The sequence below is a fragment of the Mercenaria mercenaria genome, chromosome 9, assembly GCF_021730395.1.
Source record: "Mercenaria mercenaria strain notata chromosome 9, MADL_Memer_1, whole genome shotgun sequence".
Lineage (NCBI taxonomy): Eukaryota > Metazoa > Mollusca > Bivalvia > Venerida > Veneridae > Mercenaria > Mercenaria mercenaria.
Window position 1 is genome coordinate 83,437,279 of NC_069369.1, and position 14,391 is coordinate 83,451,669.

Consider the following 14,391-nt stretch of genomic DNA (forward strand, 5'->3'; position numbering starts at 1 on the left):
CTAGTGGTGTGCACTCTTGAAATTCTATCGACGATCTGACAAAACAAAATTCGTAATGTTTATATGTCTGTATGATAATGACGTCCTTTGTATACAGACATACCTCAGGCTTTTGCATAAACCATAATATACAATAAACCATTTCGGATACAATTTTACCTGTAAATAACTTATCATGTAAATTTCCGGTTTCTGGTGATATGATTACATTCTATGGATTTGAACCAAAGTCTTGGATGCTTTGCATGTTAAAAAAGTTGCCGGTTTAGACATGTCTGCCCTGTTTCCTCTACCTACAAAACACCAAGTGCATGCATAATTAGATGTTAAACCAATTAGTCCAAACCTGATTTGAATAACTTTCATTTTACGACACAGCGGCAATCGTCCTCGCACATTCCAGTTGCTCTTTAAATGACAGAGTAAGATTTACAAAGTTGGAAATTCTAATTCGACTTTTCATTCCATCAACAAGGCTTTCTTTTTGATAAGTGCAGCATTATCTACGTTGTGTGTTTTAATGACATTGGTTGTTTCAACCTCAATGCGTATACATGGCGTTCCCGATATGTGAAATAAATTGTTCATTTCAGGTCTCCTTTTTCCGCGGCAGAAAAATTCCCAACAGCCCGCCTAGTAATATTGTTTCAGTTCGTTTGCATCTGTTATTGTTTTTGTACATTTCCATTGTCATTCTAAATAATTTACTATTAATTTATTTATTTATATCTAATTATTTGTATCTTTTTATTTATTAATTAAACTTTTCTCAGTCATTCTCAATTTCTTCGATCTTCATCCTTACAATTAAATCATCAGCTGATATATTGAGTCTAAACTTTTACTTGCCATTCTTTATTTTATTATGATTTATTTGCATGATGTGTTGCGTATTCGAGCATATACAGGTCATAGTTAACTGAGAGATTAGTGAGCACTTAATATTCACAGTTGAGTCGAGAAGGAGATACATTATTAATTAGTGTGTTTATATGTGTACTATTTAGCAGTCGGGCTTTTTCTTTACAACTGGATTTAATTTTGAGAACTTGTGTATGTTGCTTAAGTAAGCTCTTTCATGAACCTTATTTGTTTATTTTTGTATACACTGACGAGATATGAAAACGCAACAAACATATGCCTGAATTTTACTGCAAAAAGCATCAACCTTGAAATGTTCAACACATACACATCTCGATACTCTATCCCCATTGTTTGTTGTATATTGAACGGGTATACTGTAGGGTATCGAGATGTGTGTGTTGAACATTTCAAGGTGATGCTTTTTGTAGTAAAAATATATTCAGACATATGTTTGTTGCGTTTTCATATCTCGTCAGTATATTTTAGTAGATCATATAAGTCTACAATAGTCCTTGAATATATTTTGATTTGTGACACAACCTTAGATCATTAAAATTATTGATATCTTCTGTGGTTATTTTTGTATGTAGTATTTCAAATACATGAATACGCCAGTGAAACTATTCTTAATTTTGTTTATATGACTGAAAAATTGTTGAAAAAGACGTTAAACCCGAACACACACACTCTTACATTTTGTTTTTAAACTAGTCTTTCACTTTTTTGAAACTTGCACTCTTACGTTTAACAACTATTCACATGACTGACCTCACCGTTAAGTGATTGTGGATGTTAACATACGTATCTTGTAATTGAAGTTATGGTTGTACTAATAAGCTTTGATAATGTGGCAGTTGAGTCCAATAAGTCCAGGGGTGTTCAATGATAATCCGTCATAGATCCATTGTAAAACAAATATTGGATTTACCTGTATCGGAAAATAAACAGTGTCGATTGTATTTAGGTCAACTGCCACATTATCAAAGTTTATTAATACTTCTCCTTATTTTGTTTCAATCATTTACCTACCACAGTTCACAAATATCTTACTTATATCTATGAATAAATAACTGGTAACTTAACTGATATTGTTCTAATTAGTATGATAGGATTAATAAGTTTAGAAACACATCGCTCTTCGGTTTGTGTTTTACCGAGGTTTGTACAAAATGGTAGTTCAATAGGTGATATTAGATACTAGTATATCATATAATCTTTACCCTGCTAAATTTCTAAAATGGACTGGTCCATCATCTAATTTTGGCAGTACAATTCATTATTCGAAGGGGTGTACACTGAAAATTTACTGACTGAATAGCGAACAGTGCATTACAATGATGTACAGGCTGATCTTGATCTGCACTGTTCGTAAAGACAGAATCACTTGCCGCCGGTAGGATAAAGTATTTATCCTTGGGTTTTTTTTCGTTGTTTCATATAAAATTTACTTTATTTTATGACCATTTTGTATCTTTTTTTTCAAGATTTTCTCTAGTTAGATACCTAGCTAATATCTACAAACTGAACCGTAAGCCATCATTACTTGAGCCGCGCCATGAGAAAACCAACATAGTGGCTTTGCGACCAGCATGGATCCAGACCAGCCTGCGCATCCGCGCAGTCTGGTCAGGATTCATGCTTTTCGCTAACAGTTTTTCTAATTGCAATAGGCTTTGAAAGCGAACAGCATGGATCCTAAGCACTTTGTTGGTTTTCTCATGGCGCGGCTCACTTTATCCGTTCAATTTCACAAAAAAAGTAGCTTAACTTGATTGTGGTCAGTAGACGACCCTTTTGTTTCAGGTATCATAAGAGGGTAAAGGTCAAGGTCAAAGCACACTTGATACTAGAAATTGCATTCATGCATAGGGGATAGACCGGGGTATGTGTACCTTATAGCTTAACCATTAAAAAAATTTGGTGACAGTAGGTAAATGTACGCTATATAACTGTTAATACTTAGAATTTCAATATTCCATTTTTCCAGTTATGTTGAGGGAATCCTTAAAGTCCTTTCAAAACCTGTGTCTTCTAATTGCAAATTTTGACTGTTTAAGAAATTTTAAAACCAAACAAGAAAAAAACGTTTTTCTTCAGTTTGCACTTAGTTGATATTTGTTAATGACTCTTTTCAACAGTACTGAATTCAATTATGCCATAAGGATCAGTTACAATAACACCAGTACTTGAAGTCATATTTTCATTCTCAGGTCCATGTTCGAACAACCAGAAATCTTATCACAATTCCTTTAATTACAAGTCTTTATTGTATGTATTTAGAATACATCAACATGAAGGAAGCTGATCACCATTCCTTTTACAGTTTGCAAAATCACATTGTAATTCAGTAACTTTCATCATTTTAGTAAAGGCATGGATTTGGTGTGGCAGATAATTATCTCTGTACTGACTGCTTTACTGGTCTCTGTGTTGATAATCTTGAAATATCTACATGCTAGATACGTTGAAACCACTTATGCAAGATGTACAAGCTCTACTGATCTGTCTGGAAAGGTTGCTGTCGTATCAGGTGCCAATACAGGTAAGAACACTATTTCCTTGAGACTTATATCTTTAATATATGCGGTTAAGTTAAAACAAAGTAAATGACAGAGTAAAAGCTGTAAAACAAACATTACATTATGAGTTTGTGTATGTGTTTGAAAAGCATTGCTTCTGTTCAAAGCAAGCTCATAGGAGGCTTTTAGCCTCAACTCCATGTATACATGTTCACGTTTTTGATACCTTAATAAAATTACCAAACTTTGTATTGAAGTATTAGACCTGTTATAACAGTGAGAATTTTGCAATTCTGTTATATCATTTCAATATGCGAGGTGGTGATATATTTTCGCGATCTCTTGCACTTCCGGTGATATTAGAGGATCACAAACGACAACTCTGCTCCGAGATTGATATTTTCGTTATACTATTTCAGCATTATTCGGAAGTGAATGTACCTTTTATGAGCATATAGCGTTCTGTACAAGCCTCGTAATGATGAAATCACATACTGAGAATATATACCAGTAAGTCAAGTGGAAATTGTTGATTGTCAGTACATTTCTACAACCTTCCTTTAAAATAAATTATTTGATCATGTTTTGTTCTTCTTTCAGGTATTGGCTATTTCACTGCTTTAGACTTTGCCAGAAGAAAGGCAAGAGTGATTTTGGCATGTCGTGACCTTAAGAAAGGTCAAGAAGCGGTAGACAAGATTAAATCGTCAACTGGAAACAATGATGTTGTTGTTATGAAACTTGATCTTAGTTCATTTCAGTCTGTAAGAAATTTTGCCACAATGATAAATAAGCAGGAAAACAGACTGGATATTCTGGTGAACAATGCAGGCGCATTGATTCTTGGTGAGTTCTTATTCATATTGATATACTAGTATAGTACAAACTTTATGTATTGATCGGGAAAGGAACTCTTTTTTTTTTTATTATTTTGTGTCAGGCTCGGAGCTTTCCTTATCACACTAGTATCAGAGAAAGAGTTCTTGTTTTCACACAGTGGTATTAGGGAAATAGTTCTTGTTACCACATTCTGATATAAGGGAAGGAATTCTTATTACCACAAGGTGGTAGGGGCCTTCATGGTTGGTGACATTGAATTACTTGCCCCTCACAGATGTGGCTTCAGAAGTTCACTTTGGGTTTAGAATTCTGCATGTCCTGTATTAATGTTTACCAGTGCCAAGCTTGTAAACAACCACTTTATCAATTACAGGTCAACTTGATATGATGATGAGAGTGAACTACTTTGGTCATTTCTTGCTCACAAATCTACTTCTTGGTATGTAATTAGATCTACTTACTCTTTTATATTTCCTAATATTTCAGTCAGCCAAGTAAAACAACATTGGTGCTGCTGTTTAGTAGGTATTTGCAATTTGATTGTTTTGTGGGTAGTCACAATTTATTTTTTTGCAAGTTTTACGACAAACTTTTCAATGTCACAATTTCTTCCTAACTACTGCCCATATTAAACCTCATCATCATGGGCGCTGATATAAGAGACAGGTCATCGTCGGTTTAGAGACCCCAAAGGTCAGTTATGTGTTTAATGAATGCTATTTTGCTATGGTATGTTGAAAATATTTTTGAGATTTGCTTACATCTGTCGGCTTCTATAAAATCAGAAATTTTAATGAGGGACTAACTGAGTTTATTTCCAATGTGTCTGGACTTCTTGAAAATAAAATACTTGAGAAAGTGGTATTATTGACTTTCATTGTGCTTCATAAGTTTACTATATCGACCACACAAACACCACTGTCAGAAATAGCAAATATTTAGTTTCACAAAAACTGTTGATCATCAGGGAATCATTATCAGCCTTCAGTGTAATGATATTGTATATATTTCTTCCTTAAGGTTTATTAAAGAAATCTGCTCCAAGTAGAATAGTGAATGTCACCTCAGCAGCTCATAGAGAATCAAGGGGCATTGATTTCGAGAACTTGAAAGCGGAGAAAAGTTTTATTAAAACTTTAACAGCATTGAAAGCGTATCAGAATGCAAAACTGGGCAATGTTCTGTTTACGAGAGAGCTTGCCAGAAGGCTGGAAGGATCAGGTAGGGGATAAATCAGTGCTGCCTTAGACGTTTCTTATCATTGACTATTTTAAGGGGCACCTAAATTGCATACAAACATCGGTAGGTCCTATATAAGACCCCCGCACTATATTTTCTGTCTTCTTGGGTTGAAAACCGGATTGTGTTTTTGTTGCGAGAACTTTAGGATTGTGGCATCCAGACCCCTTGCTTAAAGGTCAAGGTTACATTTGGAGGTCAAAGCCTAACGTTGTATTAATAGGGTCTGTTTTATGTCCAGTCCATAATTGTGCCCATCCATAGAGGTATTATAATATTACCTAGTACAGATGGTACTGATAATGACGTATCACGCACTAATCCAGACCCCTGACTCTGAGGACAAGTTCATGCTTGGAAGCGCCAACACTAAATCGCCCCTATTGGATGTACGCGCGTATTGAGTGTACAATTAACATAGGTTTAATAGTGTACAGTGCGTGCATACTCTCAATGCGGGAAGATTAATACCGACCTGCGTGGAAGTCAAAAGTCATAAGGTTTTTTTTCCTGTCCAGTCTGTAACTCGCCCAACCACCAATGAATTTAATATTTCTCAACACAAATATTCCTCATAATGAGTTAATGCGTCATGCGCAACACCCGGATCTCTAGCTGAAATGCCAGCGTCACACATTGGAAGTCCGATATTTAAGGTCACTTTTATTGTCCTGTCTGTAATTTTTCACCCATGCATGAATATTGAAATAACTTTGTGTAAATATTCAAAATAACAATATGTTTCACAGGGACCAAATTAAAAAAAAGGTTGGTGCATTTTCTTCAGAATTACTTCCTTTTCTTTCATAACATTTTTAGGCTGGCGAACTCGTTCGCTAGCCTATTATAACCATAAAGCGAAAGTCACAAAGATCAGCAACTGCTGAGATTGACAACACAGAATCATTTCATGCGCAATTCGAATAGTTCCGTCATGTATATCAGTTTAACTATGGTTTGTTTAAAGATTGATAAACATATCTGTTTCAAAAAATCTATTTCTTTTTTCAACCATTTTATAATCATGTTTCCATTTAAAGGAAAATACTTGAAAGTACAAACAAGTGTTCATAAAGACCTTGCTAATTACATATTCAAACTTACTACGCGTTTCTTTATTAGTCTGGCTTGACCTCACTTTGCTTGTTCATTCACTTCTGTGCAGACTAAATTATGCATGCAAACAAATTTATTTCTGACTGTGGGACACACGTACGTTTCTTCTACCTAACTTTGCTAATTATATGTATGTATATCTATAGGAATTTATTACTTTGGTTTTCACTTCACCATTATTTATTAGAACTTAATAAAAGATTTTATCAAGTTAATTAAGATGATTCCTCTCAACAGTACCCTATGCTCGCCTTAGTTTGATACGAAAAACCCATAATATTTCAGATTTTGGAAACATCTTTCCGGCACAGTTTTCATCCAGTGTTTTGTTGTAGCCAGCCTTTCTATACTTTCAGTACTTTGATTCTCTAATTTTCCCACCATTTAAAAAAAATGAAATGTTATTATTTTTTTCCATATTAATAGACGTTAGGAGCAATTAATAACTGTTAATTTTAGATATGTAAACTTAAATGCAAACATTTTACGTTATAACATATTAATTGCATGTGTAGCACAGTATCATATATACATGTACATACATCTGCTGCAGTTGAGAAATTTAGTCACCTGCCCGAGGGGTACCTTGTACTGCATTGCAGTTTATTCGCTTTTTTTTTTTTTTTTTGCTTTTTTTTTTTTTTTTTTTGCAGGGTGCATTTCTAAAGATTTGCCGTTATCCGTCCGTCCGTCCGAATTTGTGTTATGCATGTCTCAAAAAGTATTTTACCCAGAGTCATCAAACCTCACAGCGGTGTCATTCTGCATGTTAAGCTTAACACGTGGTTTCACACCACCAGACCGGAGTAATGGCCTTTGACTTCAATAATATCAGAAGTCAATAATATGCATAAAAAGTGCCTAAATATTTGTGTCGCATGTATCTAAAAAAGTACTTGACTTGGATTATGAACATTATAGGAATATCATTAAATAGCATGTGAAGTTGTGCACCTATGTTTGTGTTTTAAGATTTCACTCAGCCAGCCAGGGCATAAACATTTGTGTCGCATGTATCTTAAAACTTATTTTATCTAGGTTCATGAAATATAATAGGAGTATTATTCAGCATGCAAAGTTGTGAACCTGGGGTTTTGATTTCTATTGGTCAGAGCAGAGTTGCAGCCCTTGATTTAGCCAAAAATATGCCTAAACTGCATACAAGTTTGTATCATATGTATCTCGAAAAGTATTTGACCTAGAGTGGTAAAACATTAGAGGATATGCTGTTATATAGCATATAAAGTTGTGTACCTGATATTTTGTTATGGATTTCACTCAGCCAGACCAGAGTTATGGCCCTTCAGGTAGTGAAAATACATATAAAGTACTTAAAAGTTTGTGTTGCATATATCTTAAAAAGTATTTGACGAAAAGTCATGAAACCATGAAGGAATACTATTTGTGTGTCAGGAGTTATTGCTTTGACTTTGAAAATATGCATTAAGGGCAGAGAAGTTTATGTCCTATGTATCTCAAAAAGCGTTTGGCCTAGAATTGTAAATACAGAATTGTAATATAGCAAGAAAAAGTGCACCTGCATGATGTTTTATCTTGGATCTCACTCAGCCAGACCAGAGTTATTTTTATCGGCTTAGTGAAAAATACATATAACATATAACATATAACGTGTAAATAGTTTCAGTTGCATATATCTTAAATGAGATTTCACCTAGCGTCATGAAATTATGTACCGTGAAAGGAAGTTGGGGCACCAGTGTCATATGGACACACATCTAATACTTATATTTGTGGATTTGTGGACAGCATGATTTTCAGTTAGGCATATTTGACAGACATTATCTAGTTTGACAAATCTTGTTTATTTTCAATAATATTTGCTAATGAAGATACCATATACATTACTGGTAAAGAAAAGAAAGAAAAAATAATATTTTCAAAGTAGATCTAATGTTGTAGGAGTGACCAGCTATAGTGTACACCCAGGCGCAGTGGATACTAAAATATGGGGGGAAATCTCGGGATTATTTTCCATTGTGCGATGGTTTTTCCAGGTAAGTTACATTTGGATCTTTTTAATTGGTATTAATATTTTCAGGGGTTATATACAGATTTTAAGGTGGCAGAATGACATTACCGTACCTTATGAGTTTTCCAGAATCTAACAGTAAGCATATGCAACCATTTGGAACCCTTTTTGACTACAACACAAACGTGTACAATTTAATATTGACTAGCATTGCTCATCGCCTCGTTCCTGAAATCTAAAAATGTCAGATATATCCCCAGCAGATGAGCAATTGCAAACTGCAACGGGATCATTTTGCCCTGTCCATATATGAAATTCCCATCCCAACCAGAAAACACATGGTCTAATGAACCTTTGATACCGTCATCACATGTTCTTAAATATCCCAAATTTCATTACTTTCGAGGGGGTTGAGGTCACCATGGTCAATCTTTTTATGACCCCAAAGGAAGGGTATGCAACTATTAGAGAAGCATGTGGTAATTTAATTGTACATATGTATGGTAGTTTGTTTTTGATGTCTCAGCTATAAATTAAACACGGATTCAAACTTAGACTAGACGCACATTTTAACCAGATTTCATTTAAATCGGACAGAAAATAAGGCCTTTGGAATGTTAAAGTTTTTCATTGATTTCACTTTGCAACGTAGTTTAGGACCTAGAAGACCCAGCACAAACACTCTGACCATGTTTCACACAGATCAGGTGGAAAAATGGCCTTTAGGGATAACATTTTTATTTGACCCTGTGATCTTTTTTACCCACCAATACCAAGTTTCAAACATGACCTAGATTTCATTAAGTCAAACATTTGGATCACATTTCAAATAGATCAAGTTGAAATTATAGCCTGTAGAGTGTTAATAAGGTTTTGCTATTATTTGTTATAGATTTTTGACCTGAGATGACCCAGTTTTAATCTCTTCCAAGGTTTTTATTGATTCAAACCGAGGGCTCAACGCGAAACTAGTCTAAGTGTATATAGAAATAGAAGCAGATAGACTAGTTTCGCGTTGAGCCATCGAAACATTCTGACCAAGTTTCATGAAGACTGGACCTCCAGAATGTTAACAGTAAAAATGTTGGCAATGGACAACAACGATGGAAACATTGAGACGTTCAATCGTGAAACATCGGGTATTTCCGTATAATATACTCTTGCTTAGCATAAAGGCAGAGGTGATCAGATTGTAAGCAGTTTATACTTGGATGAGTTACAAGTGACTTCACACCAATTGCTGACAGCAAGTGATTTGCCTTTGCGACCAGTGCAGACCAAGATCAGTCTGCACATCCAAGCATATATTGGTCCGCACTGTTCGTTTTTCAGTCAGTAAATTTTCAGCGAACACCAGTATGGCCTCTGGTGCATTTTTTGGTCTAAACAAAGATTTCTATAGCTCTTTGGTCTAAATTTTAAGGTACTGAGAGGGGTATTCCCCCTGGAAAATTTTGAAATATAGGTATGAAATGGGGGCCTCTGGTTCGTTTTTTTTTTGTCTAAATTTTGTGAAAACTGCCAAAATAGTTTAGTGCAACATTGATGAGTATACGTCACTTCTCTGCCAACTGGTGGGGGGGGGGGGGGGGAACTCTTGATACGGGCCTGTCTTGTCTGTACCTCCAGTGTCAATTTCATGTAATCATAAAGTAATATCACTCCACTTAGGGGTATATGTCACATTATAGTGGCATCTCTTGTTGTAACAAGTGAATGGGGCTTAGACCACCATAAGTCAGGTTATTTTGTAACCATTCTATAGAATTGCAAGAGAGGGCCAAGAACACCATAATATTACTTTTGTAATAGCTCAGTAGATACAAGAGGAGGCTCAGACCGCCATAAATGATGCTACTTTTGTAATTAATCTGTAGTCTTTAGATAGGAGTCTCAAACCACTATAAGTTTTATTTTATAATCATTCTGTAGACTCCTGAGGAGGGGGCTCAGACCACCATATATTGTTCAGTGAGTGAGGACCTGGAAGGTGTTTCAGGAAAGTTCTATTACGACTGCAATGAAGCGGAGGATAAGAGCTCCAGTGTAAGTAAAGATATGGACCTCGCTCAGAAACTTTGGGAAATAAGTGAAACATACACTGGACTAAAAGAGCAGTAAGAAACCGTTTGAAGTTTTAGGATTAAGGACCGTTAACCATTTAAAGATGAGGGCCTTGATTGCTCAATAACTGCTAACCTTTACGTTTTTTTACAAGATGACTAATGGACTGACCTCAACAGTACTCAGCATTTTTTCCATCTATTTATAGTCCAACTTCAGCAATACTCAACTATTTTTGCATGTATCTATAGTTGAACCTCAACAATATTATTAATAATCTATTTATGGCCAGATGTTAGCAATACACTGCAGGTTTTTTGCGTCAATTTATAGGACTCTGCATTGTATTTTGTAAAGTACTAGTATTACCATACATAATGAACCTTTATATAATCTATGTCTCAACCTGCTGAACTATTTTACCGGCACGTGTTTGGGCTTTGCAGAATAAATTGAAACTTTGTGTTGTGTTTTTAATTACTTAGTTGTATGAATGCACTTGATTCAGAGAACAGAACAACATACATCATTTTGCATATGTATTTATCTTTGGACCTCAACATTACTGTTTTAGCATTTATGTACAGTCAGATGTCAGGAACGTGACAAAGGTTTTTGCATGTATTGATATAATCAGATGTTGACTATTTTGTGTCTATTTGTAGTTTAACTTTTTTGGCATCTCATTATTCTACGGATGCAAGTCTACTTACAGAGCTTCATTTTTTATCAATTTATTATCCTACCTCAACAATACCCTGCGTGTGTGTGTGGTTTTTTTTGTTTTTGTATGTATTATTTTTTCCATATAATTATTATATACTTATTTCATGTACATATTGTTACGCCTCGGTAGCCTTGTGGTAGAGCGTCCACTTCGAGTGCGGGAGGTCGTGGGTTCGATCCCCGGCCGCGTCATACCAGAGACGTAAAAATTGCAGGCTGTCAACCAGGTCTTCTCCAAAATATAGGAAGAATATAGGAATATTTTCACAACAAATATAGGAGTTTTTGGATAGTTTTGAGGCAAAATATAGGAGTTTTCAACAACATATATTTTCATTTACTGGTACATATACTATAAACTCTTACCGTCTTATTGTTTCTACATTAATCAATGTCTAGAATGTCTACCATTCTCTTCAACAGCATCACAATCCAGACAAGACAGAAGACTGATACAAAGTCCACAACATATTCTTCTGTACCTTTCATTGCTCTCAAGCTGTTTTTGGCAGACTTGGATTTCATTGATTTTGGAAGTTGGACAGTGAAATAATCCACACTTACCCTCTAGTTTGTTAATACTCTGGTCATGGCTGGCAACAATGTCAACCATCTGCTTGGTACATGTCTTAGGAACAGGCTCTCATCCATGTCATACTCCAGTTGAAGGTCTTTAAAATATTCTCTTCTGACTGGCTGCTGCTTGAAGAACTGATACATGTCAAAAGTTAACTCTTCTGCATCACTTCCAAAACAGTTGAGACCTTTTCTAAAAGCATTGTGCACTGTATGGAGGTTGCAGGGTTCAAAGACAAGCAAACCCAGGCTGCCATCTGCTTTCAAACTTTCATTGACTTTTCTGTGAATGGATTTGTTGACATTCGGGCCATCAGATGAGAGACTTATCAAATTCTTCATGGGTAGGTCTACTTCAAAATCATTCCCTAATTTAAGGAAAGCTTCACTTACAATGTCAGCTGTTGCATGGCCAAAGTGAAAAGCTTTCAAAAACCTCACAGACACTTCTCCTTCAATATTGCTCCAAAATCTTATCAGTATGTCCATTTGTCTACATTGCTGTGCTGTAGTAGTTTCATCAAACATAAGAACATACCCTAAATTTCCATCTATAACTTCCTTCACAATTGCTTCTGTCAAAAATGGTCTTATGGCTTCTGAAACTATGTATGACGCTTTTGTCCTTGACAAAGAAAACCGATCAGCAATATCACACTTGAACATCTTCTGAAACACTTTGTCAAGGCCATCACATGATCTGAATGAAAAATCAGCAGCTGCTACTTTAAAACACCACAACAGCTCTGATTCTGTGACTTGATGTTTCAAAGGGTGACTTGTGAATACATGTTGTATTTGCCTCTGCTCAATATCGCTTGAACCTACAGTAGCTGGTTTATTAGATGCTCCAGAGGCTGTAGCAGTCACTATTTTACCGTCACTCTTGGTAAACACTTTTTGGGCAGTGACGCATTGTTCTTAGTCTCTGAGAAAATCTTCCTGTCGACAATTCAGTAAATGAAGACTTTGAATTTTGGTAAAACTGCATGAACTGTATATTTAAAACAGACACGGTACTTCTGCACCAGTTTGTCATCTTTACTATACTTTTTTGATGTCAGAGATCTCAGAGATTTGCCTTGTATTTCATCATTGGGGAGTATCTGAAAGAAAACGTCTGAATGAGACTTTGATTTACCTGAAAGACCCATGTCCTGTTTCACTGCCTTGCAAAGTGACCATACAGATGATGAAGAAGAGCAAAACTACATTATCTTAAGGATGGTGATGCTGTGGCAGACATGGGAATTTTCTTACTTATAGAATAAAGAATCCAAAAGCAGTATCAAACCAAGATTTATTCTCTTATTCATCGGCAAGAACTTTACTAAAAAATATAGGAATATTTTTCAAAATATAGGAAAATAGGAAATATAGGAGGTTTTTCAGAATATAGGATTTTGATCCAAAATATAGGAAAATATAGGAATATAGGAATCAGTTGACAGCCTGAAATTGGTACTAGCAGCTTCCTCGCCTGGCGCTCAGCATTAAGGGGATACTGCTAGGACTGGTCAGCCCGGTGTCAGTATAATGTGACTGGGTGGGGTATCATGCCACGTATCTACGGCGTGATATTCCAGTGAGGCAGCACTATAAAGTTGGGCATTGTGCTCACTGCTACAAGTAGACACCGTCGTTTATATGACTGAAAAATTGTTGAAAAAGACGTTAAACCCGAACACACACACACACACAGATATTGTTATTAGATCATACTATATTTTACACGAGGAATTTTATTTCCTTGCCAGTTCTATTGATACAGGAGGAAAGGCTCAGACCGCCATAAATGATGCTACTTTTGTAATTAATCTGTAGGCTTTAGAGGTGTATGTTTAATTATACATGTATATTGAAATAAATATAAGCATGGGCAGTTCCATGGCAATGCCTAGATGTGTTAGTAACAAAATGTCAAAATTGAGATATCAAAATATACACGAAGAACATTCTTTTACATTTCAAATTTGGACAAATTATCTTCACTTTTTCAAGACATACAGTGCTTTTAAGTAAGTCACCGAAGGCATTTAGAAACGCGACTATAAGAATGACATGAAAGCAGTACATCATCGTGCATAACGTGTATTTTTCATGTCATTTATCATTGGTCATTTGGCGACATGTCAACTTTTTATGGTGGAAGAAAACCCCAGGTGCCCCTCTGTGCATTATTTCTGACACAAGTGAGAACTGGGTAGAACTACAGTCATTATGCAAGCCAGCTGGATGGAAGAATTCTACACTTTAAAACAAGGTTTCGAACTTAAAGTGGTGAACCAATTCATCCATGTTCAAGAAATTCAGTCATAGAGGGTCATAATGCCTTTTTATAATATGGCTGCCATAATATGTTATGTACACAAAATATACCTATTTCTTGTTCAGTCCGATTTGCAGTAATGGTTTCACATATTTGCCATATGTTTGGATACTGATTTACATACTAGA

The 14,391-nt window shown here is 35.5% G+C and overlaps 1 protein-coding gene across 2 annotated transcripts; it reads left to right on the forward strand.

Annotated features, from left to right (window-relative positions):
* The first annotated feature begins 845 nt into the window (after window positions 1-845).
* Window positions 846-11,095, forward strand: LOC123547614 (retinol dehydrogenase 11-like). 2 transcript variants are annotated; one of them, XM_053551905.1, is made up of 8 exons: window positions 846-1,066; window positions 2,668-2,746; window positions 3,231-3,406; window positions 3,984-4,229; window positions 4,597-4,662; window positions 5,244-5,444; window positions 8,499-8,593; window positions 10,501-11,095. In XM_053551905.1, the coding sequence occupies exons 3-8, from the start codon at window positions 3,238-3,240 to the stop codon at window positions 10,687-10,689; spliced, it is 966 nt and encodes a 321-aa protein (XP_053407880.1). In that variant the 5' UTR covers window positions 846-1,066; window positions 2,668-2,746; window positions 3,231-3,237; the 3' UTR covers window positions 10,690-11,095. The 2 variants fall into 2 exon arrangements, with proteins under 2 accessions (XP_053407880.1, XP_045190799.2); XM_045334864.2 differs by lacking the exon at window positions 2,668-2,746.
* The last annotated feature ends 3,296 nt before the right edge of the window (window positions 11,096-14,391 follow it).

Coding starts and splice junctions, on each gene's coding strand:
- LOC123547614 (XM_045334864.2), top strand. Junction 5,445..8,498: donor CAGAAGGCTGGAAGGATCAG/GTAGGGGATAAA, acceptor CTAATGTTGTAG/GAGTGACCAGCTATAGTGTA. Junction 8,594..10,500: donor TTGTGCGATGGTTTTTCCAG/GTAAGTTACATT, acceptor ATCATTCTGTAG/ACTCCTGAGGAGGGGGCTCA.